Source organism: Mauremys reevesii, linkage group 15 (genome assembly GCF_016161935.1).
Source record: "Mauremys reevesii isolate NIE-2019 linkage group 15, ASM1616193v1, whole genome shotgun sequence".
Lineage (NCBI taxonomy): Eukaryota > Metazoa > Chordata > Testudines > Geoemydidae > Mauremys > Mauremys reevesii.
This window is the reverse complement of record NC_052637.1, coordinates 9,954,089-9,977,978: the sequence shown is the minus strand read 5'-3', so window position 1 is coordinate 9,977,978 and position 23,890 is coordinate 9,954,089. Positions and strand designations below refer to the sequence as shown.

The following is a 23,890-nucleotide window of genomic DNA, read 5'->3' as shown; positions in this document are numbered from 1 at the left end:
TTTTTATAAAAAAAAAATAAAAAAAAATGGGCTTTCATAGAATTCCCCAAAATCTACAATTGTTCATGTTTTGGCAAGTGAGAAACAAACATTTTCAGCTAAAATTTGCAGAAAACTGATTTTTTTTCTGCCTAAATCCACCCAAAAAAACCCATCGGTTTTCAGTTCTGCTATGTATGGTGACAAAGTTCCTCCTCTACCTTGGTGGGTCCTGTGCTTGTTGGCAGATTTCTTTGCCTCGCATCACCCTGTGGGTCAAGAAACAGCCCAGAGACCTTCCGCTCTGGTAGAAGCCAGAGTCCAGGTCAATTCCTCCTCTGTTTGATCAGGAGTTGGGATGTTTGGGGGGAACCCAGGCCTGCCCTCTGCTCTGAGTTCCAGCCCAGAGCCATGGGGACTGCAGCTGTCTAGAGTGCCTTCTGGTACAGTTGCATGACAGCTACAATTCCCTGCGCTACTTCCCCAAGGCCTCCTCCCAACACCTTCTTTATTCTCATCACAGAACCTTCCTCCTGACGTCTGATAACACTTGTACTTCTCAGTCCTCCACCAGTATCCCTACTCACTCTCAGCTTCTTGCACACCTCTTGCTCCCAATTCCTCACACACACACACTTCCTTTCCTCTGGCTCCCCCTGGCATGACTGGAGTGAGTCCTTTTATAGCATCAGAGGGGCCTTAATTAAAGTCAGGTGCTTAACTGCCTCACCTGACTCTTAGCAGGTTAATTGCAGTCAGCTGTTCTCATTGGCTTGGAGCAGCCCCTGCTCGGGTCACTCAGGGAACAGAAAACTGCTTCTCCAGTGGCCAGTATACCTCCCTTCTACTCCTCTGCTTTTGAGCCTCTATTCTGGCTCCTCTTAGATATATTATTACGTTTTTGGTTGCACTTTTCCCCTCACTTGTTCATCTACGCACTCCCCATCCGTGGCTCCACAAAGTCGCAAGACATCCTTGTCATCCTCCTCCTAGCTCCGGTCAAAATGGCCATTTACAACACCAAGGAGAGGAGGTTGGCCAACCGGATTTCCTACAACTGTGGGGCCTATTTCCGCTCCTCCGTCTGTTCACGCATCCAGGCAGAGTTCCTCTGGGCAGTGTCCACTGGCTCCCTTGATGCCATCGAGGAGCAGTGGGCATTGTCCAGGGTTCTCTGCTAGGTGCCCCCATCAGGTTCCCTTTATTTAGCCCTGTGACCTCAATGCCGTTCCTGTTATTTCATTGGTTGTCCCCCACAATTATTTGGTATCATGGACCAATGGATCCTCCCCTTAGGCTGTGGGGAGGTCCTTTAGCAGTAGGTGGGCCCGCCCACTCCCTAGATACTAACAGGACTATTCTGCTGTTCTCAACTGGCCTGGGTCTATCACGGTATTTCAGGATACCTGTGATGTTCTGTGAAAATTTGATTAATTGAGAACACAATTTTCCTTTGAAAACAATATAAGCAGAAAATTTCTGACCACCCTTAATTGAAAACAGAGCTTTAAGAAAGACTGGGTAGTGCAAATATTGTCAATAATACAATACTTTCAAACCCACACACCCTATTGCATCCATTCTTATTTCTTTCTCAGAGGGGTAGCTGCCAAATTGTAAAACTGAGTAAGCAGGAAAGCTGATAGCCCACAGAATTTGTTTTGTAGACTAGTGCCTTTAAATTCAGGGTGAGAGCTGAACCAAGCAACCAAAACGTATCTATCCTGACATGGAGAACAGGTGGACTTCAAGGAGATCAAGAATAGGAGGCCTTGTGTCCAAATGGCAGCCAGTACCTGGATCAGTGGGGTTCTCTGAACTGCAAACTGGAAACACGTTTGCAAAAATCTTCTGTGGAGACAATTAAATGGGTCAGTTCTTCTGTGAAATCCCCCAGAACCTACTTGCTATGACTCATATCTCAGTGAGATTGGGGCTATTGCCTTTAGTTTGTACTTTGCCTTAAGCTGCTTTCTTTTTATAATTGTGCCCAAATCCCCTAGGGACTTTTAAAATTCTAAAGCCTGTTTTCAGTATCTTGTTAGTTTGGTCCTTAATTGAGAGCCCTGGAGAACTAAATCCTTCTTTTCACCTATAAAGCAAATGCACTTGTCCAAGACAGTGTGTCTGACAGCTATCCTGGAGGTGTCATGTCTACGAAGAAGACAGGAGGTTGGTCTAATTCCAGAGCTGTGATTTTCTAAGAGTCCTGAGATGTTAAGCACAAGTTCCCAAGGAATCCTTTAACTCTATTAGGCCCTAATCCAGAAGGGAGCCACACAGGGCCGGTGCAACCATTAGGCAAACTAGGAGGCTGCCTAAGGTGCCAAGATTTGAGGGTGCCAAAAACTGGTGCCCAAAATGTCTGGGATGCTCACCTGGTGCTGCGGCTTTGATCAGCTCCAGCCGGCCGGGAAGTGATGTCATTCCTCCTCCGGCCACCGGGGCCACTGCACTGCTCCCTGCTGCTCTGGCTCTGCCCCAGAGCCCCCCCCCCTGCTCAGCCCCACACCCACACCCCAGAGCTCTGCAGCAGGGGTGGGCCGGACTCACCGGCGGGGGGAAGTGCAGAGACCTTTGTCCCAGCTGGGCCGCCAAGGAGTGGTTCCCCTCTGCCCACAGCCAGCCCCACACCCCTGCCCTGCCTCCAGCCAGCCCCACACCCCTGCCCTGCCTCCAGCCAGCCCCACACCCCCTGCTCTGCTTGCAGCCAGCCGCTGCTGCACCCCCTGCCCTGCCTCCACCAACCCCACACTCCTTGTCTCCACCCAGCCCCACATCCCTGCCCTGCCTCCATCCAGCCTCACACCCCCTGTCTCCAGACAGCCCCTGCTGCACCCCCCTGCCATGCCTCCCTCGAGCCCCACACCTCCCTGCCTCCAGCCAGCCCCACACCCCCTGCCTTGCCCACAGCCAGACTTGCACCCCCTGTCTCCAGCCAACCCCTGCTGCACCCCTGTGCCTGGTTATTCATTTATTTTCATTAAATATGTAGACTAAATAATAAAATTAATAAAGTTTCAAGCCAAAGTTGTATTAATTCTAATGAACAATGCCATATTATGCAGTATTCATTTTTGAAAGTTTATAATCAATGCTCTGGGGGGAGGGGTGGGGGTGGGGGACACAAGGTGGAAGTTTCACCTAGGGCGCAGAGAATCCTTACACCAGCCGTGGAGCCACAATGTTCACTGTTGGACAATATACCCACCACCAGTGCCTCTGGGACAAAATGCAGGAACATATTTCTGGTAGAGGAGATATCTATTAAGTTGTACAGAAGCTGTTCGGGAGGGTTGTGTATGGTGGGTTGAGGTAGATGGCTATTCATATGGTTTTAAACTGGATAATCCCCTTTTGTGTGGCTTGTCCCCTGTCTGGTACTGAGAGAAAACCAGACGTGGTTTTGTCCAGTATCACGGACTAGGGAGGCATGTATGGCCACACTGGTGGATGGGGCCACAGCTTTCCCAGAAGTACCAGAAAGTCCGGTACTCTGGGAATGCGTCTGTGGCCAACCTAGTTGAGGACAGAGTTGGGGAACATTTTTCCAAGCCATTGGCAGATTGTTTAACTCAGCTAAAAACATAGCAGCATCTGTCACAAACAGGTTGAGGAAACCATTTCCCAATGACAAGTTACTTTGACCAGCACTACCAACCTGAGCTGAGAACAACACACACACCCCTGCACATGCCATGCATCTTCCGTCTCCAAGGTCCAGAGGGACTAGGAATGGGCATGTCTGAGATCATCCGGGAATAAACCTGCCCCTTATCTCACTAGGGAGTCCTCCCCTCTTAGGTCTCACTCCTGTTGCTGTTCTGCTGTAGGCAGACATCAGCTTCTGATTAGTGCAGGAATAATGTCCCTTTAAGTTCTCAGGCCATTTGCATGTATGTGAGGGTCACCATCTAATCTAGGCTGGCACCCGGGTGGGGGGGTAAAACCAGAGATATCTAGGGCCCAAATTACAGGCTTCCACAGCGTGAGCTGAACATCCAGGCTGCCTGACAGCCACTGGAACAGCCTTCTATCGTCTAGGTGGGGTACAGAGGGGCCTCATAACATACACTGCCCATGGGTGGGGTTTATACAGTGAAACTGCACAGCTACACGGGCCAAGGGCTACATCTGAGCTGGAGTCACCTCCCTCAGCCAGGAGGACAGTGCCTCACAGACACATGTATTAATGCAAAGCTATGGATTCTACTCATGTGTATCCTCAGTGTGGCCCCTTCTCCTCTACCCCATCCCTGCACATCCATAAAGTCACAGAGTCATAGAGTTCAAGGCCAGAAGGGACGACCAGATCATACAGACTGACCTGCTGTACTCCAGCACCATCCGGCACCCGCACACCAAACCCAACAACTAAAATTAGACCAAAGTTTCGCAGCCCTCAGGAAACTAGACAGTTCTGTGCCACCGGCAGAGAATAGGAGAAAGTGAGGTGCACCAGTGCCCGAGGCCCCCCACAATGGCAGGGAAATGATTGAGATACACGCAGAAAATCATGGCAAGTTATCAGCACCACATGTTGGAGAGGAAAGCGAAACCCCTCAAGGTCCCTGCCAATCTGAGTGGAGGGAAAATTCCTTCCTGACCACCACATGATGATCAGTTAGACCCTGAGCATGTGGGCAAGAACCAGCCAGCCAAACACCCAAGAGAGAGAGATAATGGCTCAGTGCCACCTCAGAGCCCTGGCACATCCCACCCAATGTTCCATCTCCAGCTAGGGCTGCCCTGATGCTTCAGAGATTAAAAAAAAACCCTCCCAGAATACACTGCGGGGGGAATCCCTTCCTGACCCCTGCCAGTGGCCAGACAAAACCCTGAAGCATGAACTTTTAGAAACATAAGACATACGCTGCAAGTGAGACCCAGGGTTGCTGAGCCCTGCCCTCCACCATCACAAGCAGCCCCATCATACAATCCCACTCAGATATGTGTCCAGCTGTCTCTGAAAATGAACTTGATCACTTGCCCCCCACAACTTCTATTTAGAGGCTGCTCCAGAACCTTGCCCAACTGGTGGCTAGAACCTCCCTGTGATTTCTAGCCAGTCTCTCCATCACTCACATGCCCAAATGTACATGTAAACCAGGCTCCCCATGTAATCGTTAGGCCACGAATGGTGGTTTATAAAAGAATGGGTCCTGTCACCAGCTGGTGGCAATAGATATACAGTAGTTCAGATCCAGAGATGCTGCAAATCATTTAAAAAAAAATACCTCCGAGAATACACTTTGGGAGGGAATCCCTTCCTGACCCCTTTAAGTGGCCAGACGAAACCCTGAAGCATGAACTTTTAGAAACATAAGACATACGCTGCAAGTGAGACCCAGGGTTGCTGAGCCCTGCCCTCCACCATCACAAGCAGCCCCATCATACAATCCCACTCAGACACGTGTCCAGCTGTCTCTTAAAATGAATTCAGTCACTTGCCCCCCGCCCCACCCAACTTCTATTTAGAGGCTGTTCCAGAACCTTGCCCCACTGGTGGTTAGAAACCTCCCTGTAATTTCTAGCCAGTCTCTCCAACTCATATGCTCAATGTACATCTAAGCCCCGCTGACACTGTCTGGCTCCTTGTCCCCCTTTAATGGTTAGGCCACGAATGGTGGTTTATAAGACAGTGGGCCCAGTCCTCAGCTTGTGGCAATGGATTTGCAGCTCCATTGGAAGCAGTAGCTCAGATCCACAGATGCTGCAAATTGCTTTAGGGCCACCAAAGTCGATGGAATTACACAGATGGGGATGAGGATCTACCCCAATTGTCTTCTCTCCCCTACCCCAGTCTTACACAAGTCTGACACCTCTGGTTCCAGTGAAGCCACTCCTGATTTATACAAACTTTTATTAGATAAAGACAGAAATGAATTCTTGGTGAATTACCTACACCCAGTCAGTCTCCTCACGGCAGCTTTCATCTCCTTGTTCCTCATGCTATAGATAATTGGATTCATGATTGGTGGCAATACAGAATAGAGAACAGCCATCACAAGATCCAGAGCAGATGGGGAGCTGGAGGTGGGTTTCAGGTAGGCAAAGCTAGAAATGCAAACAAACAAGGAGACCACAATGAGGTGAGGGAGGCAGGTGGAGAAGGCTTTATGCCGGCCTTGCTCAGAGGGGATTCCCAACACTGATTTGAAGATCTGAACATACGACACAGTGATAAAAATAAAGCAGCCTAAGAATAAAAATATACTAAATGCAATAATCCTAACTTCAGTCAGATATGAGTCAGAGCAGGTGAGCTTCAGTAGCTGGGGGATTTCACAGAAGAACTGATCCACCATGTTGCCTCCACAGAAGGTCAATGCAAACGTGTTCCCAGTGTGTAGTACAGAGTAGAGAATTCCACCAATCCAGGCACCAGCTGCCATTTGGACACAAGCTCTCCTGTTCATTATTGTCTCATAGTGCAGTGGTTGGCAGATGGCGACATATCGGTCATACGCCATGATGGTAAGAAGGGAAAAATCTGCTCCCAGCAAGAAGAGGAGGAAAAAGACTTGGGCAACACATCCAGCATAGGAAATGGACTTGGTGTTCATGAGGGAGTTGGCCATGGATTTGGGGACAATGACAGAGATAGAGCCAAGGTCTAGGACGGACAGATTCATCAGGAAGAAGTACATGGGGGTGTGAAGGTGGTGGTCGAATGTTATGGCCATGAAGATAAGAAGATTCCCCATTAAGGCTGCCAGGTAAATCACTAGAAACACCACAATGTGCAATATCTGCAGCTCCCGAACTTCAGAGAATCCCAGGAGAAGGAACTTGGTCAAGGTGGTTCGGTTGGACATTTTCTTTCTCAGGACATTTTGTGATGTCTGTGGAGGGAGGGGAAAGAGAAAGGGCCAGGATTAGATCAATAAAATAACTCTCCTTTTTAAGAAAACACCTTAATATCATTAAGTTAGAGGACTGGTGTAATATGGGAATGAGTATGGAGAAAACATACCTACTGACTCCAATGGAGTTACTCCTGATTTACACTGGGGAGAGAGAAAGTAGAATGAGCTCAATGGACACCAGTGCAATTACTCCTAATTTACACCAGTGTGATGGAGAGGAGAATGAGGAACAATTTCTTTCGAGGTTGTTAAACGCCGAATAACGTTGTGTAAATGTCACTAATCTCAGTTTACCATGGAGAATCAGGGGTCTGTCTGACCAGATTCTGCTGTCAGGGACACTCCTTCAAATGTGGGGTAATTTCATTGCATGCCATGGAATTACTCCCACTTTATACTGCTCCAAACTGGAGCAGCATCTCACATGGAGGTGACTGAACCCTGCCACAATTACACAATGAAATCAAGTCGAGAATACAGACAGTAACTCTGAAACGCCATCCCCTTCTTCCAGCTGGAGTTTCATGTTCATTTCAAGAGACAGATGTTCCGGTTCCCTCCTGCTTCTCTAACTATTCATCTAAACTCCTTCCCAGAGCTTGGAAGAGAACCCAGGAGTCCTGACTCCCAGTTCACCCTCTGCACTAACTCAGTCAATCCAACACCCCTCTCAGAGCTGGAAATGCAGGCCAGGAGTTCTGGCTCTGCCCACTGGACTCAATCCCTCCCAGAGCTAGGAACACAAGTGAGGTGTCATGACTCCCAGAACCCTCCTCTAATGACTGCATCAGACTGTATCTCAGCCTCTGTCCCAGTGACTTTCCATTGCCATCAGCAATGACTGCCAAGAGTGACAATGGAGAGTCATTGGGCTAACGAACGCAAGTGAGAAGAATTCTCCAGCATGGTACTTGGGTCACTCACCTTTTCTCTGGAAGAGTTCAAGTCTCTGCTGCAATCAGTATTTAATTATTGATACAGAGTGGAGCAGCTTCACCAGGAGAGACTGAGACAGTCTCATTTCAGAACAGCCCTTAGCTTAGCGACTCAGGCACCCTCCTGTAAAGTGGGAATTCAAACCCTTTCTCATCATCAGTCAGAGGGAGGTACTGAGTTTCTCACAAGCCAGCTGAGTGCCCTAACCACTTAGCTTGAAGTTATGAGGGGTGCCTGTCCCAGAGTCCTTATGAGAGACAGAAATAGAACCTTCAGTTCTGGTTCCTCTCCTCTCCACCCTGGACTGAATTTCCACCCAGAGCCACACATGAAACTCAGGATGCCTTGCTCTTGTTCCCGTTACTCTTACCCACTAGACCACACTCCCTTTCTAGAGCTGGGGATAGAACCCAAGAGTACTGGCTCCTAATCCACACCACTCTAACCCACTTGACTCAACTGCCCTTGCAGCAATTTAATAGAAGTAACAATAAACTGAAAACTAGACGCAAATTGATAGATAGATAGATAGATAGAACAACAAAGAGAGAGACACAGGTAGGAAAAGAACAGATACAGAGAGTGCAAGAGAAACACAGAATTAACAAAACCTATCCGATAGAGAAATAAAAACAACTAATTGAGAGAGAAAAGTACAAACAGACAGGTAGATAGCAATAACAACAAACTAATATATACAGAGAGAAAAGTATCAACAAGCTGATAGTGTTTGTCACAATTTTTGACTACTTTAATATAAATCCTCAATCCATTCTAAAAAATGGGTGTCAATTTCATCAATTTCCCTACTCCCAATAGAAGGAAACTGAGGCACAGATATTCTGCCCTCTCTTTCCTAAGGTAAGTTCTTTGGACTGCCTCAGTTTCCCATGCCCAAATTGAGCTAAGAGTGAAACTATGAAAAAAAAAGTTGTTGTCACTCACAATTTCATCCTTAAAGTGCCACTGTGTAACTCCCAAATATATTTAATTGCAAGAGCAAACTTACGGTGCTGGTCTGTGTGGAATCTTCCCAGCCTGAGATGTCTTTTCTCCTCCAGCTACATACAGCAACTGATTACCCCTCTCTCTCTAGCCTCATACACACTGCTCTAGCCACCAATCTCTCTATCTAATGCCCTTATCACTGTATTATGAGAGGTCATTCCCCCACCGCACTGAGGGTGAGCTGCTGGAAGTACACTGAGATCTGTGCTGTCTGCAGATGAGCTGTGTGTCAAAAAGGCTGGTGCTTCAGGAAGGTGATTTATGCATGTCTGTTTTCTATGGGCTTGTGGGACTCACTGCCTGGAGCCCTCAACTGCCCAGAGGCAACAATTAATTTCTCTTGCCCTCTACTTCCCTGAAGAGTTTCCAGAAACTAAAATAATCACAATTCCAAGGAGGCAGCAGGGTCTAGAGGAAAGATTGTGAGGCAAACACTGTGGGCACACAGGACTGTGCTCCAGATGGCTTTCATCAATTCCTAGCCCTGCCGCTGACCTGCTGTGTTATCTTGGGAAAGTCATTCCCTGGGGCTGTCTTTTTCCTCCCACCCTTTGACGGTCCCTGGGGCGAAGACAGTGTCTTACCTAATATAATGAGCCTCTCATATCAGATAATTAATTAATAAAAAGCTAAGGTCCAAGGTGTCCTGAGATCTGATCCCAACTATTCCCCTGACTTTTTTCAATCACTTCACCGCTCCATTCCAAAGTTGTCATCCCTTCAATTGGGATAAGAGTTAGAACTTGGAGTAATTGGAATAGTTACAACATCTACCAATGTGATATATGACATCATGTGCCAGCAATGTCCCTCTGCCATGTACATTGGCCAAACTGGACAGTCTCTATGTAAAAGAATAAATGTACCCCAATCAGACGTCAAGAATTAAAATGTTCAAAAACCATTCAGAGAACACTTCAGTCTCCCTGGTCACTCGATTACAGATTTAAAAGTCGCAATATTCCAACAAAAAAACCCTTCAAAAACAGACTTCAACGAGAAACTGGTGGATTGCAATAAAGTTGCAAAATGGACACCATTAAATTAGGCTTGAATTCAGACTAGGAGTGGATGGGTCATTAGACAAAGTAACACTATTTCCCTGTGTCTATTCCTCCCCTAAGCTAATAATTGGAGATATATCAATCTCCTAAAACTGGAAAGGACCTTGAAAGGTCATTGAGTCCAGCCCCCTGCCTTCACTAGCAGGATGAATTTTTGCCCCAGATCCCTAAGTAGCCTTTCTCAAGAACTGAACTTAAAAACTTAGATTTAGAAGTTTAATGCTCAAACCACTGAGCTATCCCTTCTCCATCAATGTACTCCCTGTCCTCTTAACTTCTTGTCAACTGCTGCAAATGGACCATTACATATTCAGCAAAATAGACAGAGGACAGATAGATACTTAGATATTTGGTTACCTCTTATTCAGTGCTCAAAGTATATTTACCTGCAAAAAAAAAAAAAAACCCATCAGCACACCTGTCCAATTGCTTTGCATATGAACATTTGTTAGACATACCTGGTCTGTTAATAACACTCACACAAGCATCCATGCAGTATCTTCCGTAGACTGATGCACAAACACGCACCATGATGCTCAATTCACACTTCAAACAACCAGCCACACATACACTATCCAACATGCACACACTCACTCTGACACACCAGCTTAAATGCACCAAACACACTCTTTCCTCCAGCACAAAAACAATCGTAGACACACGCTCACTGGCTCTCACACACAAACACAACACCTTTATGTCCCAGTTTAGATGGTGTACTGTGTATAGTGATGTTACAAAACAAGGAACCAGAACTGAGTTTGGCATCAGTTTCCACAAATGCTCTGGGCTGAGAATTGGCAATGCACAGTGTGGAGGGGATGTCTACAAACCCCTCCCACAACCAGCTCCCCAGCACTGAAATGGAAACATGGGAACCCATCGGAAATCTGCTGGCTTCTTGGTGCTGAGGCACTTGCATGATCTATTCCTTTATTCCTGTACATAGTCTGTTGCCCCACTGTCTTGAACCTTCTGTCTCAACTACATATATCCATCACTGTGATATTTGAGGAATGTATAGGGCTGATGTCATTTCTCCTACATGATTGTATTTATTTATATTGCCTTTGGAACACATCCAATATTATTATTACTACCTATCTTTGGTGAAAAAGTGGCAGATCTGCAAAATCTGCACAGGGCCTGCCTTCTCCTAGAGTGAGGCCAAAGCAGTGTGGTGGCTCATTTTTCTTACCACCTTTGAGATGCTGTGGGGTCAGTTGCCTGTTGTGAATGAGAGGAATATTCACACCGTGTATTGTGTCCAGGTCCTTATTTCTGGGTAGCACTTTTACCTTTCTCCCAGGTATGTGAGAGAAGACAACTGGGTTTGGAATATAGGCAGCTGATCTATTGATCTATAGTTATAAATTGCAGAACGAGCCTATTTAGGTGCCAATTTTTGAGTTATTTATCAGTGTTTAATCAAGCAAGACTGGTTGGGCCAAACTGGGATCTCAATAACACCAGAGTAAAGCTCAAGTCATTGGAGATATTTTGGCTTCATCCCCAAGATCAGAATTTCCTCCACTGTGAGTTTTGCCTGTCCACCCTATTGTACCAGTTTGGCAGTGGTGTAACCCCACTGAAATCAGTGGAGTTATGGTGGCATAAAACTGGTATAATGGAGAGGACAATATAGATCAAGGACTTCAATATTAAAAATAACAAAAAAACCACACACCCTGGTTTACTATTCCTTATTCACGTGCAACATTGGAATGAGAATTATGCACAGAGCAGATAACAGCTTTAATCTTTTAGGAAAACTAAAGTAATAGTTCACTGTTATGGTCTTTTCTTGCGTCTGCAATGCTCTTTCCATTGCTACCTCTATAAGTAGTCTTGGAAGCATCAGATTTTATCAGTATATATTGGCAAATGTTGATTTCACCATACACACACAAGCCAGTGAAAAAATATTTCAACAATCAACATTTCCAGCGAGACAAAGTAAGAAAAATGCAGTTTGAGAATTTATGAGTGTTTGACTTAAGGATATTGACTTTGTATATTTTCATGTCATGCTTAATGATAAACATCAATATTATCAATCAAAATTATATACATACATTTTATATATATATTTTATTTGCATTTTATTTTAAAAAGTAGTATCTAAAGTTTGTTGTTGTCTTTTTTTTTTTGTTTGCTTGGTTTTCTTTTTTTAAGGAATAATTGTCAGCCCTTGTTCAGCCCTCTTCTACTGGGGACAAACCTTCTTCGCATCTCCAGTCTAAATTTACTCAGGGCCAGCTTATCCGCATTAGTTCCTGTACCAGCATTGTCCTTTAGCATTAATAGCTCTTCTCCCTCCCTAGTGTTTATCTCCCTGATCTATTTATAGAAAGTGACCACATCCCCACTCAGCTGGTGTTTTGCTCGGCTAAACACGCCAAATTATTTTAGAGTATATTAGAGAAAGAGAATCAGGATCATTTCCTCTGTCACTCTAATCCTGAGCAGTGCCCTTCTCCTGCCCTCCACAGGCAGGACATGATGTGCTGAGGAAGAAAATGTCCAACTGAACCACTGTGACCGATTTCCTTCTCCTGGGATTCTTTGCGGTTCGGGAGCTGCAGATTTTACACTTTGTGGTGTTTCTGGAGCTTTACCTGGTAGCCCTGAAAGGGAATCTCCTTTTTATCATCCTTGTAGTGCTTGACCACCACATTCACACCCCCAGGTACTTCTTCCTGATGAATCTGTCCATCTTGGATCTGGGATCCATCTCCCTCACTGTTCCCAAGTCTGTGGCCAAATCCCTACTACACACCAGGTCAATTTCTTATGGTGGATTAATTTCCCAACTCTTTCTCTTCATCTTCTTCACTGTGGTTGACTTTGCTTTTTTCACCATCATGGCATAGGATTGATATAGCGCCACCTGCCAACCACTGCACAGTGAGATTATAATGAACAGGAGAGCTTGTTTTCCAAATGGCAGACAGTGTCTTGATCACTGCAATTCTCTTTTCTACACTGCACACTGGCAGCATGTTTCCAATAACCTTCTGTGGAGGCAACATGGTGGCTCAGTTCTACTGGGAAATCCCCAAATACTCAAGCTGGCCTGTTCTGACCTGTACCTTGGTGAAACTGTGGTTATTTACTTTAACATATTCTTCAGGTTAAGATGCTTTGGTTTTATGATTGTGTCATATGTTCAGATCTTCAAAACAGTTCTGAGAATCCCTTCTGAGCAGGGTTGGCATAAAGCCTTCTCCACCAGTCTTCTTTACCTCATTGTGATCTCCTTGTTATTTTGCAAGGCTGCTTTTGCTTACATGATGCACACCTCCTACTCTCCATCAGGTCTGGATCTTGTCGTGTGTGTGCTTTATTCCGTGGTGCCTCCTTTGATGAATCATAGAATAACTGGTGTGGAAGAGACATCAGGAGGTCATCTAGTCCAACTCCCTGCTCAAGCAGGGCCAATCCCCAACTAAATCATCCCAACCAGGGCTTTGTCAAGCCTGACCTTAAAAACCTCTAGGGAAGGAGATTCCACCACCTCCCTAGGTAACACATTCTAGTGCTTTACCACCCTCCTAGGAAATAGTGATTCCTAATATCCAACCTAAAGCTCCCCCACTGCAATTTGAGACCATGACCTCTTGTTCTGTCATCTCCTACCACTGAGAACAGTCTAGATCCATCCTCTTTGGAACCTCCTTTCAGGTAGTTGAACGCAGCTATCAAATCCCCCCTCATTCTTCTCTTCTGCAGACTAAATAATCCCAGTTCCCTCAGCCTAGCCTCATAAGTCATGTGCTCCAGACCTCTAATCATTTTTGTTGCCCTCTGCTGGACTCTTTCCAAGTTTTCCACATCCTTCTTGTAGTGTGGGGCCCAAAACTGGACACAGTACTCCAGATGAGGCCTCACCAATGTCAAATAGAGGGGAATGATCACATCCCTCGATCTGCAGGCAATGCTCCTACTTATACAGCCCAAAAATCTGTTAGGCTTCTTGGCAACAAGGGCACACTGTTGACTCATATCCAGCTTCTCCTCCACTATAGCCCCTAGGTCCTTTTCTGCAGAACTGCCTGCCTAGCCACTCGGTCCCCACTCTGTAGCCGTGTGGTCTGATCATCTACAGCGTGAGGAACAAAGAGATAAAAAGTACCTTGAAGAGACTAACTGGAGGTTATTCACCAAAAATAAAATTTCCAGATTTCTCCCATTACCATGGTTTCATTCTGTGTTTCCTCACAGATATAATCAAATGATGACATTATTGTCTCCATGGGAATGGGATGTGCAATCTATTTTATAGAAAATGTTGTGTTTACAGTGGTAATAATCCAGATTAAATTCACTGAAGTCAGTAGAGTTACTCTAGATTTACCCCAGTGCAAATCAGATACGAATTGATTGACCAATCTAGCTATAAATAGCAGAAAAAATTAAAATGAAATAAAAGAAAAAGCAAAATCTTTTGTTAACACAGAGTTTCCCAGTGATAGTTCAGACCCTTCCAGAATATTGTGTCGTACAGCAAAATTTAAACGTTGGAAAGTCAAGAAATAGAGAATTAATATACACACTCATACTCTACGGGGAGACTTTGGCAAACCAGTAAAGTGTTTCAAACCACTATGGCTTATTGTTATAGGAAGCCTAGTCAGGAAGCTGTAAATTGGCCATTCAGCAATCTCACCTTGACCAAAGCAGGAGGGGAGGGGGGGTTGGGTGCCATAGAAAGGGCAGCTTGACCCTGCATACTTTCTTATAAGAATTGTGTTGAAGTTGTTGATACATGCATTTTAAAACAGTAGGATATGCCCCAGGAATGTCTATTGAGGTCTCAAGGCAGCAAGTTCTGGAAAAAAAAACGCACCTGGTTATTCAATAATCAGAAGGAGCCTCTTGCTTGATCATTGAAACTGCTTACTTAACAAGGTTTCTTTAAGGGACATGTCATTCTATTACTAATGTATAAATAAGGGGACTCGTCTGGGGACTCTTTGGGACTGGTCTCTTCCTCCGGATGCATCTTCTATTCCCTACCAGCAGATAGGCTGCCACTGTGCCACTCGAGAGCCACACTCAGCTTCGGTAATTATCGAGGGTTGTGGGTGTTTTACTAATCTTGTTGCGGACGTATGTAAGTGCTTGAGACTAGTAAAGTTTAACTTTAAGTGAAAGCACTCTCATGTTGTTTTGTTTGTGCCAGCCATCTATCGGTCAGCTGACAATAGCCCCATGGAATTCTCTGTATTAAACTCTAGCTGCATTCATTGTGTTAGCTGCAGCTGACTTGAATGGTGGAGGGAGAAGAGTGGTGTATTTGTGATATGAGGAACTTTGGGGATTAGTTGAGGAGTGCCATAGAACTGTGCTTGTAATATGGGGAGATCTGGTCTCACCCCGCACCCCATGTGTGACCAAAGGGAAGAGGTGCATGTGTCCCTTGAGGGTCCCGTCTTCATCATGTCAATACAGAATTGTGTAGGGCATGTCAGTAGCAGGGCCCTGGGGTCATCTTCTCAGTGGTGAGGGGGGATATGAGAGCAGACTGTGGGTTTAATGAGGGATAGGGGGAAGTAGAGTTTAGGTGGTCTCCTGTGTGCAAGTGTGAAGGGGCTGTAAAAGGGGATGTAGTTAAATTGTACCAATGTGGCATTCTGTGGGGGGAGCAGGCCCAGTGTTCAAGCATACGACAAGCACAGGTACAGGGCTAATTTAAGCACATACATTTGAATTATGTTTGGCAATCTTTAAGACTTTTGCTATCAGGTCAACCAAACATCTGGAGTCTATCATTTGTTTTTATAAATAAAAAAAAAAAAAGGGGGCTTTCATAGAATTCCCCAAAATCTACAATTGTTCATGTTTTGGCAAGTGAGAAACAAACATTTTCAGCTAAAATTTGCAGAAAACTGATTTTTTTCTGCCTAAATCCACCCAAAAAAACCCATCGGTTTTCAGTTCTGCTATGTATGGTGACAAAGTTCCTCCTCTACCTTGGTGGGTCCTGTGCAAGAAACAGCCCAGAGACCTTCCGCTCTGGTAGAAGCCACAGTCCAGGTCAATTCCTCCTCTGTTTGATCAGGAGTTGGGAGGTTTGGGGGGAACCCAGGCCCGCCCTCTACTCTGAGTTCCAGCGCAGGGACCTGGGGACTGCAGCTGTCTAGAGTGGCTCCTGGTACAGTTACATGACAGCTAAAATATTGTGGGCTACTTCCCAAAGGCCTCCTCCCAATACCATCTTTATCCTCACCACTGGACCTTCCTCCTGATGTCTGATAATGCTTGTACTTCTCAGTCATCTACCAATATCCCTACTCACTCTAAGCTTCTTGCACGCCTCTTGCTCCCAGTTCCTCACACACACACTTCCTCTCCTCTGGCTCCCCCTGGAGTGACTGGAGTGAGTCCTTTTATAGCATCAGAGGGGCCTTAATTAAAGTCAGGGGCTTAACTGCCTCACGGAACTCTTAGCAGGTTAATTGCAGTCAGCTGTTCTCATTGGCTTGGAGCAGCCCCTGCTCTTGTCACTCAGGGAACAGAAAACTGCTTCTCCAGTGGCCAGTATACCTCCCTTCTAATCCTCTGCTTTTGAGCCCCTATTCTGGCTCCTCTTAGATATATTATTATGTTTTTGGTTGCACTTTTCCCCTCACTTGTTCATCTACGCACTCCCCATCCGTGGCTCCACAAAGTCGCAAGGCATCCTTGTCATCCTCCTCCTAGCTCTGGTCAAAATGGCCATTTACAACACCGGGGAGAGGAGGTTGGCCAACCGGATTTCCTACAACTGTGGGGCCTATTTCCGCTCCTCCGTCTGTTCACGCATCCAGGCAGAGTTCCTCTGGGCAGTGTCCACTGGCTCCCTTGACGCCTTCGAGGAGCAGTGGGCATTGTCCAGGGTTCTCTGCTCAGTGCCACCATCAGGTTCCCTTTATTTAGCCCTGTGACCTCACTCCCGTTCCTGTTATTTCATTGGTTGTCCCCCACAATTATTTGGTATCATGGACCTATGGATCCTCCTCTTAGGCTGTGGGGAGGTCCTTTAGCAGTAGCTGGGCCCGCCCACTCCCTAGATACCAACAGGACTACTCTGCTGTTCTCAGCTGGCCTGGGTCTTTCACAGTATTTGAGGATACGTGAGATATTTGTGAAAATTTGATTAATTGAGAACACAATTTTCCTTTGAAAACAATATAAGCAGAAAATTTCTGACCACCCTTAATTGAAAACAGAGCTTTAAGAAAGACTGGGTAACACAAATATTGTCAAAATTCATTAATTTCAACCCCCCACATGCTGTTGCATCCATTCTTATTTCTGTCTCAGAGGAGTAGCTGCCAAATAGTAAAACTGAGTAAGCAGGAAAGCTGATAGCCCACAGAATTTGTTTTGTAGACTAGTGCCTTTAAATTCAGGGTGAGAGCTGAACCAAGCAACCAAAACGTATCTATCCTGACATGGAGAACAGGTGGACTTCAAGGAGATCAAGAATAGGAGGCCTTGTGTCCAAATGGCAGCCAGTACCTGGATCAGTGGGGTTCTCTGAACTGCAAACTGGAAACACGTTTGCAAAAATCTTCTGTGGAGACAATTAAATGGGTCAGTTCTTCTGTGAAATCCCCCAGAACCTACTTGCTATGACTCATATCTCAGTGAGATTGGGGCTATTGCCTTTAGTGTGTACTTTGCCTTAAGCTGCTTACTTTTTATAATTGTGTCCAAATTCTCTAGGGACCTTTAAAATTCTAAGCCTGCTTTCAGTATCTTGTTAGTTTGGTCCTTAATTGAGAGCTCTGGAGAACTAAATCCTTCTTTTCACCTATAAAGCAAATGAACTTGTCCAAGACAGTGTGTATGACAGCTAACCCGGAGGCGTCATGTCTACGAAGAAGACAGGAGGTTGGTCTAATTCCAGAGCTGTGATTTTCTAAGAATTGTGAGATGTTAAACACAAGTTCCCAAGGAATCTTTTAACTCCATTAGGCCCTACTCCAGAAGGAAGCCGCACAGGGCCGGTGCAACCATTAGGCAAACTAGGCAGCCGCCTAGGGCGCCAAGAAATGAGGGCGGCAAAAAGTGGTGCCCAATACGTCTGGGATGCTCACCCCATGTTGCGGCTTTGATCAGCTCCGGCCGTCCGGGAAGTGATGTGATTCCTCCTCTGGCAGCCGGGGGCGCTGCGCTGCTCCCTGCTGCTCTGGCTCTTCCCCAGGGCCTCCACCCCTGCTCAACCCCACCCCCACTCCCGTGAGCTCTGCAGCCAGCCCCTGCTGCACCCCTTGTCCTGCCCACAGCCAGCCCCACACCTCCTGCCTCCAGCCAATCCCACACCCCCTGCCCTACCTCCAGCCAGCCGCACACCCCCTGTCTCCAGCCAACCCCACACCCCTGCCCCGCCTGCAGCCAACCCCACACCCCGTCTCCACCCAGCCCCACATACCCCTGCCTCCATCCAGCCTCACACCCCATCTCAGACAGCCCCTGCTGCACCCCCCTTGCCCTGCCTCCCTTGAGCCCCACACTCCCCTGCCTCCAGCCAGCCCCACATCCCTGCCCTGCCTCCAGCCAACACCACACCCCCTGCCCTGCCTCCAGCCAACACCACACCCCCTGCCTCCAGCCAGACCCGCACCCCCCGTCTCCAGCCAGCCCCTGCTATCCCCCCGCCCTGCCCACAGCAAGCCCCACACCTCCTACTCTGCCTCCAGCCCCGCACCCCCTGTCTCCAGCCAACCCCTGCTGCACTCCCGTGCCTGGTTATTCATTTATTTTCATTAAATATGTAGAATAAATAATAAAATTAATAAAGTTTCAAGCCAAAGTTGTATTAATTATGCAGTATTCATTTTGAAAGTTTATAATCAATGCTCTGTGGGGAGGGTGGGGGACACAAGGTGGAAGTTTTGCCTGGGGCGCAGAGTATCCTTACACCAGCCGTGGAGCCACAATGTTCACTGTTGGACAATATACCCACCACCAGTGCCTCTGGGACAAAATGTAGGAGATTCAGTTTGTTGGAACATATTTCTGGTAGAGGAGGTATCTAGGAAGCTGTGTAGAAGCTGTTCGGGAGGGGTGAGCATGGTGGGTTGAGGTAGATGGCCATTCATATTGTTTTAAACTGGATAATCTCCTTTTGTGTGGCTTGTCCCCTGTCTGGTACTGAGAGAAAACCAGACGTGGTTTTGTCCAGTATCATGGACTAGGGAGGCAGGCATGGTCACACTGGTGGATGGGGCCACAGCCTTCCCAGGAGTGCCAGAATGTCCGGTACTCTGGGAATGCGTCAGTGGCCAAACTAGTTGAGGGCAGAGTTGGGGAACATTTTTACAAGCCATTGGCAGATTGTTTAACTCAGCTAAAAACATAGCAGTATCTGTCACAAACAGGTTGAGTAAAAGCAGCAAAGAATCCTGTGGCACCTTATAGACTAGCAGACGTTTTGCAGCATGAGCTTTCGTGGGTGAATACCCACTTCGTAGGATACCTATTGGCATCTGACGAAGTGGGTATTCACCCACGAAAGCTCATGCTGCAAAATGTCTGTTAGTCTATAAGGTGCCAAAGGATTCTTTGCTGCTTTTACAGAACAAAACTAACACGGTTACCTCTCTGATACTAAACAGGTTGAGGAAACCATTTCTCAATGACAAGTTTCTTTGACAAGCTCTACCAACCTGAGCTGAGAGCAACACACACACCCCTGCCCGTGCCATGCATCTTCCCTCTCCAAGGTGCAGAGGGACTAGGAATGGGCATGGCTGAGATCATCCTGGAATAAACCTGCCCCTTATCTCACTAGGGACTCCCTCCCCTCTTAGGTCTCACTCCCGTTGCTGTTCTGCAGTAGCTTGGTAGGCAACATCAGCCTCAGATTATTGCAGGAATAAGGTCCCCTTAAGTTCTTAAGCCACTTGCACATATGTGAGGATCACCATCTAATCTAGGCTGGCATCTGGGGGATTCAACCATAGTTATCTAAACCCAAAGTACGAGTTTCTACAGCTTGAGCTGAACAGCCAGGCTGCCTGACAGCCACTGGAACAGCCTCCTATCCTCTAGGTGGGGCACAGAGGGGCCTCATAACACACACACTGCCCATGGCTGGGGTTTATACAGTGACACTGCACAACTATACGGGTCAAGGGCTCCATCTGAGCTGGAGTCACCTCCCTCAGCCAGGAGGACAGTGCCTCACAGACACTTGTACTAATGCAAAGCTATGGACGCTACTCGTGTATATTCTCTGTGTGGCCCTGTAGATAGGTCAGACTCACACCTGCGGCCCCTCCTGCTGGTGACTCTGGGAATTAGCTCTGTTCCAGCTCAGGTGCGCCCTCTGCATACTGGTGATCCGCCTGTCCTCAGGCCCCCCCGTGTCCCTCCCTGGACCCGGTGCCCTTTTACATGGGGGTGCTGCCCCCTGGCACTAACCCCTTTCTCTCAGAGATTTCCCCTCCTCTGGGAACCCCCACCCTCCATCCCCACCTTGCCTCAGTATATGGGGCAGACTGCAGTATCAGCCTACTCATCACTGGCAAGGAGGGTTTGGACCTGCTGCCTTAGCCTACCCCTGGGCTGCCCTCTGCTAGGCTGCAACCTGGGGCTTTCCAGGCTAGAGCTCCCCAGCTCCTCAGCCCTGCTCCACTCTCAGGTACTTTGTGTCAGCTCCCTGCACCTAGGCCCTTCTCCCTCTACAGGCAGAAGGAGACTGTCTGGGCTTCTGGCTTCCCTGGCCTTCTTATAAGGCACTGGGGCTCAGTTTGGGGCATGGCCCCAGCTGCAACCACTTCCCCAATCAGCCCAGCCTAAAGGCTGTTTTCTTGAGCCTCGGCCGCTTCCCAGGGCTGTTTTTAACCCCTTCAGGGCCAGAGCAGGGGTCCACCCTGCTACAGGCCCCTTCTCCTCTCCCCCGTCCCTGCACATCCATAAAGTCACAGAGTCATAGAGTTCAAGGCCAGAAGGGACGACCAGATCATCCAGTCTGACCTGCTGTACTCCAACACCATCCGGCACCCGCACACCAAACCCAACAACTGAAATTAGACCAAAGCGTCGCAGCCCTCTGGAAACTAGACAGTTCTGTGCCACCGGCAGAGAATAGGAGAGACTGAGGTGCACCAGTGCCCGAGGCCCCCACAATGGCAGGGAAATGATTGAGATACATGCAGAAAATCATGGCAAGTTATCCGCCCCACATGTTGGAGAGGAAAGCGAAACCCCCCAAGGTCCCTGCCAATCTGATCGGGAGGTAAATTCCTTCCTGACCACCTCATGATGATCAGTTAGACCCTGAGCATGTGGGCAAGAACCAGCCAGCCAAAGACCCAAGAGAGAGAGATAATGGCTCAGTGAAAAATCAGAGCCCTGGCACATCCCACCCAATGTTCCATCTCCAGCTAGGGCCGCCCTGATGCTTCAGAGATTAAAAAAAAACCCTCCCAGAATACACTTTGGGGGGAATCCCTTCCTGACCCCTGCCAGTGGCCAGACGAAACCCTGAAGCATGAACTTTTAGAAACATAAGACATACGCTGCAAGTGAGACCCAGGGTTGCTGAGCCCTGCCCTCCACCATCACAAGCAGCCCCATCATACAGTCCCACTCAGACATGTGTCCAGCTGTCTCTGAAAATGAATTTGATCACTTGCCCCCCACAACTTCTATTTAGAGGCTGCTCCAGAACCTTGCCCAACTGGTGGTTAGAACCTCCCTGTAATTTCTAGCCAGTCACTCCATCACTCACATGCCCAAATGTACATGTAAACCAGGCTCCCCCTGTAATGGTTAGGCCACGAATGGTGGTTTATAAAAGAATGTGTCCTGTCACCAGCTGGTGGCAATAGATATACAGTAGCTCAGATCCAGAGATGCTGCAAATCATTTTAGAGCCACCAAAGTCAATGTAACTACATTGATGTGTTGAGGATCTACCCCAAATGTCTTCTCTCCACTACCCCAGTCTGACTCCTCTGGTTCCAATGAAACCACTCCTGATTTATACACACAAACAAGACAACTCCCATCATTGTTTTCACTGGCCATGGATTGGGTGCATGTGACCAACCAGTGTAACAGGTATTGTTTTGACATGGAATGAAAGTCTAATTCCTTTTATGCACACAATTTACACCCATTTAACTCCACAACTGGGCAAGGTTTTCTACTGGTGTAAATCTCCCCTGCAGCAGTGACATCAGCGAAGTTAATCTGGATTTCCATTGGTGCAACAGAGATCAGAATCAGACCTGGTTGTGTGCAAGCTGTGTGGTCATGGAAATCACTGACATTAAATGAACAGATACTAAGTAAGCAAACTTTTATTAGATAAAGACAGAAATGAATTCTTGGTGAATTACCTACACCCAGTCAGTCTCCTCAGGGCAGCTTTGATCTCCTTGTTCCTCATGCTGTAGATAATTGGATTCATGATTGGTGGCAATACAGAATAGAGAACAGCCATCACAAGATCCAGAGTAGATGGGGAGCTGGAGGTGGGTTTCAGGTAGGCAAAGCTAGAAATGCAAAAAAACAAGGAGACCACAATGAGGTGAGGGAGGCAGGTGGAGAAGGCTTTATGCCGGCCTTGCTCAGAGGGGATTCTCAACACTGATTTGAAGATCTGAACATATGACACAATGATAAAAATAAAGCAGCCTAAGAACAAACATATACTAAAAGCAAGAACCCCAACTTCACTGAGATATGAGTCAGAGCAGGTGAGCTTCAGCAGCTGGGGGATTTCACAGAAGAACTGATCCACCATGTTGCCTCCACAGAAGGTCAATGCAAACGTGTTCCCAGTGTGTAGCACAGTGTAAAGAATCCCACTGATCCAGGCACCAGCTGCCATTTGGATACAAGCTCTGCTGTTCATTATTGTCTCATATTGCAGTGGTTGGCAGATGGCGACATATCGGTCATACGCCATGATGGTAAGAAGGGAAAAATCTGCTTCCAACAAGAAGAGAAGGAAAAAGACTTGGGCAACACATCCAGCATAGGAAATGGACCTGGTGTTCTTGAGTGAGTTGGCCATGGATTTGGGGACAATGACAGAGATGGAGCCAAGGTCTATGACAGACAAATTCATCAGGAAGAAGTACATGGGGGTGTGAAGGTGGTGGTCGAAGACTATAACCATGAAGATAAGAAGATTCCCTATTAGGGCTGCCAGGTAAATCACTAGAAACACCACAAAGTGCAAAATCTGCAGCTCCCGAACTTCAGAGAATCCCAGGAGAAGGAAATCGGTCAAGGTAGTTCGGTTGGACATTTTCTTTCTCAGGATATTGTTTGATTTCTGCGGAGGGAGGGAAGAGAGCAAGGGACAGCATTAGATCAGTAAAAATAACTCTTTTTGTGAAAACCACCATAATTTACTTGAGTCAGACCATTAGGTTGTGAAGATTGGTGTAATATGGGAATGAGGTTGGGGAAAACAGCCCCACTGACTCCAATGGAGTTACTCCTGATTTACACTAGGGTGAGAGAAAGTAGAATCAGCTCAATGGACTGCAGTGGAGTTACTCCTAATTTACACTAGGGTGATGGCGAGGAAAAATGTGTACAGATGTGGTCTCCTCACCTCAAAAAAGATATTCTAGCACTAGAAAAGGTTCAGAAAAGAGCAACTAAAATGATTAGGGGTTTAGAGAGGGTCCCATATGAGGAAAGATTAAAGAGGCTAGGACTCTTCAGTTTGGAAAAGAGGAGACTAAGGGGGGACATGATAGAGGTATATAAAATCATGAGTGATGTTGAGAAAGTGGATAAGGAAAAGTTATTTACTTATTCCCATAATACAAGAACTAGGGGTCACCAAATGAAATTAATAGGCAGCAGATTTAAAACAAATAAAAGGAAGTTCTTCTTCACGCAGCGCACAGTCAACTTGTGGAACTCCTTACCTGAGGAGGTTGTGAAGGCTAGGACTATAACAATGTTTAAAAGGGGACTGGATAAATTCATGGTGGCTAAGTCCATAAATGGCTATTAGCCAGGATGGGTAAGAATGGTGTCCCTAGCCTCTGTTCGTCAGAGGATGGAGAT

The 23,890-nt window shown here is 46.8% G+C and overlaps 2 protein-coding genes across 2 annotated transcripts; both read right to left on the bottom strand.

The window, feature by feature from the left end:
* Positions 1–5,876: 5,876 nt before the first annotated feature.
* On the bottom strand, positions 5,877–6,797 carry LOC120383615 (olfactory receptor 14A16-like). The gene has a single exon (XM_039501767.1). It carries the CDS (start codon positions 6,795–6,797, stop codon positions 5,877–5,879), a length of 921 nt encoding a protein of 306 aa, XP_039357701.1.
* Positions 6,798–22,193: 15,396 nt separating this feature from the next.
* On the bottom strand, positions 22,194–22,769 carry LOC120383614 (olfactory receptor 14C36-like). The gene has a single exon (XM_039501766.1). The coding sequence runs from the start codon at positions 22,767–22,769 to the stop codon at positions 22,194–22,196; it is 576 nt and encodes a 191-aa protein (XP_039357700.1).
* Positions 22,770–23,890: the final 1,121 nt, after the last annotated feature.

What these genes read in the sequence shown, in the direction of transcription:
- LOC120383615 (XM_039501767.1), bottom strand. Translation starts at nt 6,797, where the DNA reads ATGTCCAACCGAACCACCTTGACCAAGTTCCTTCTCCTGGGATTCTCT.
- LOC120383614 (XM_039501766.1), bottom strand. Translation starts at nt 22,769, where the DNA reads ATGGCGTATGACCGATATGTCGCCATCTGCCAACCACTGCAATATGAG.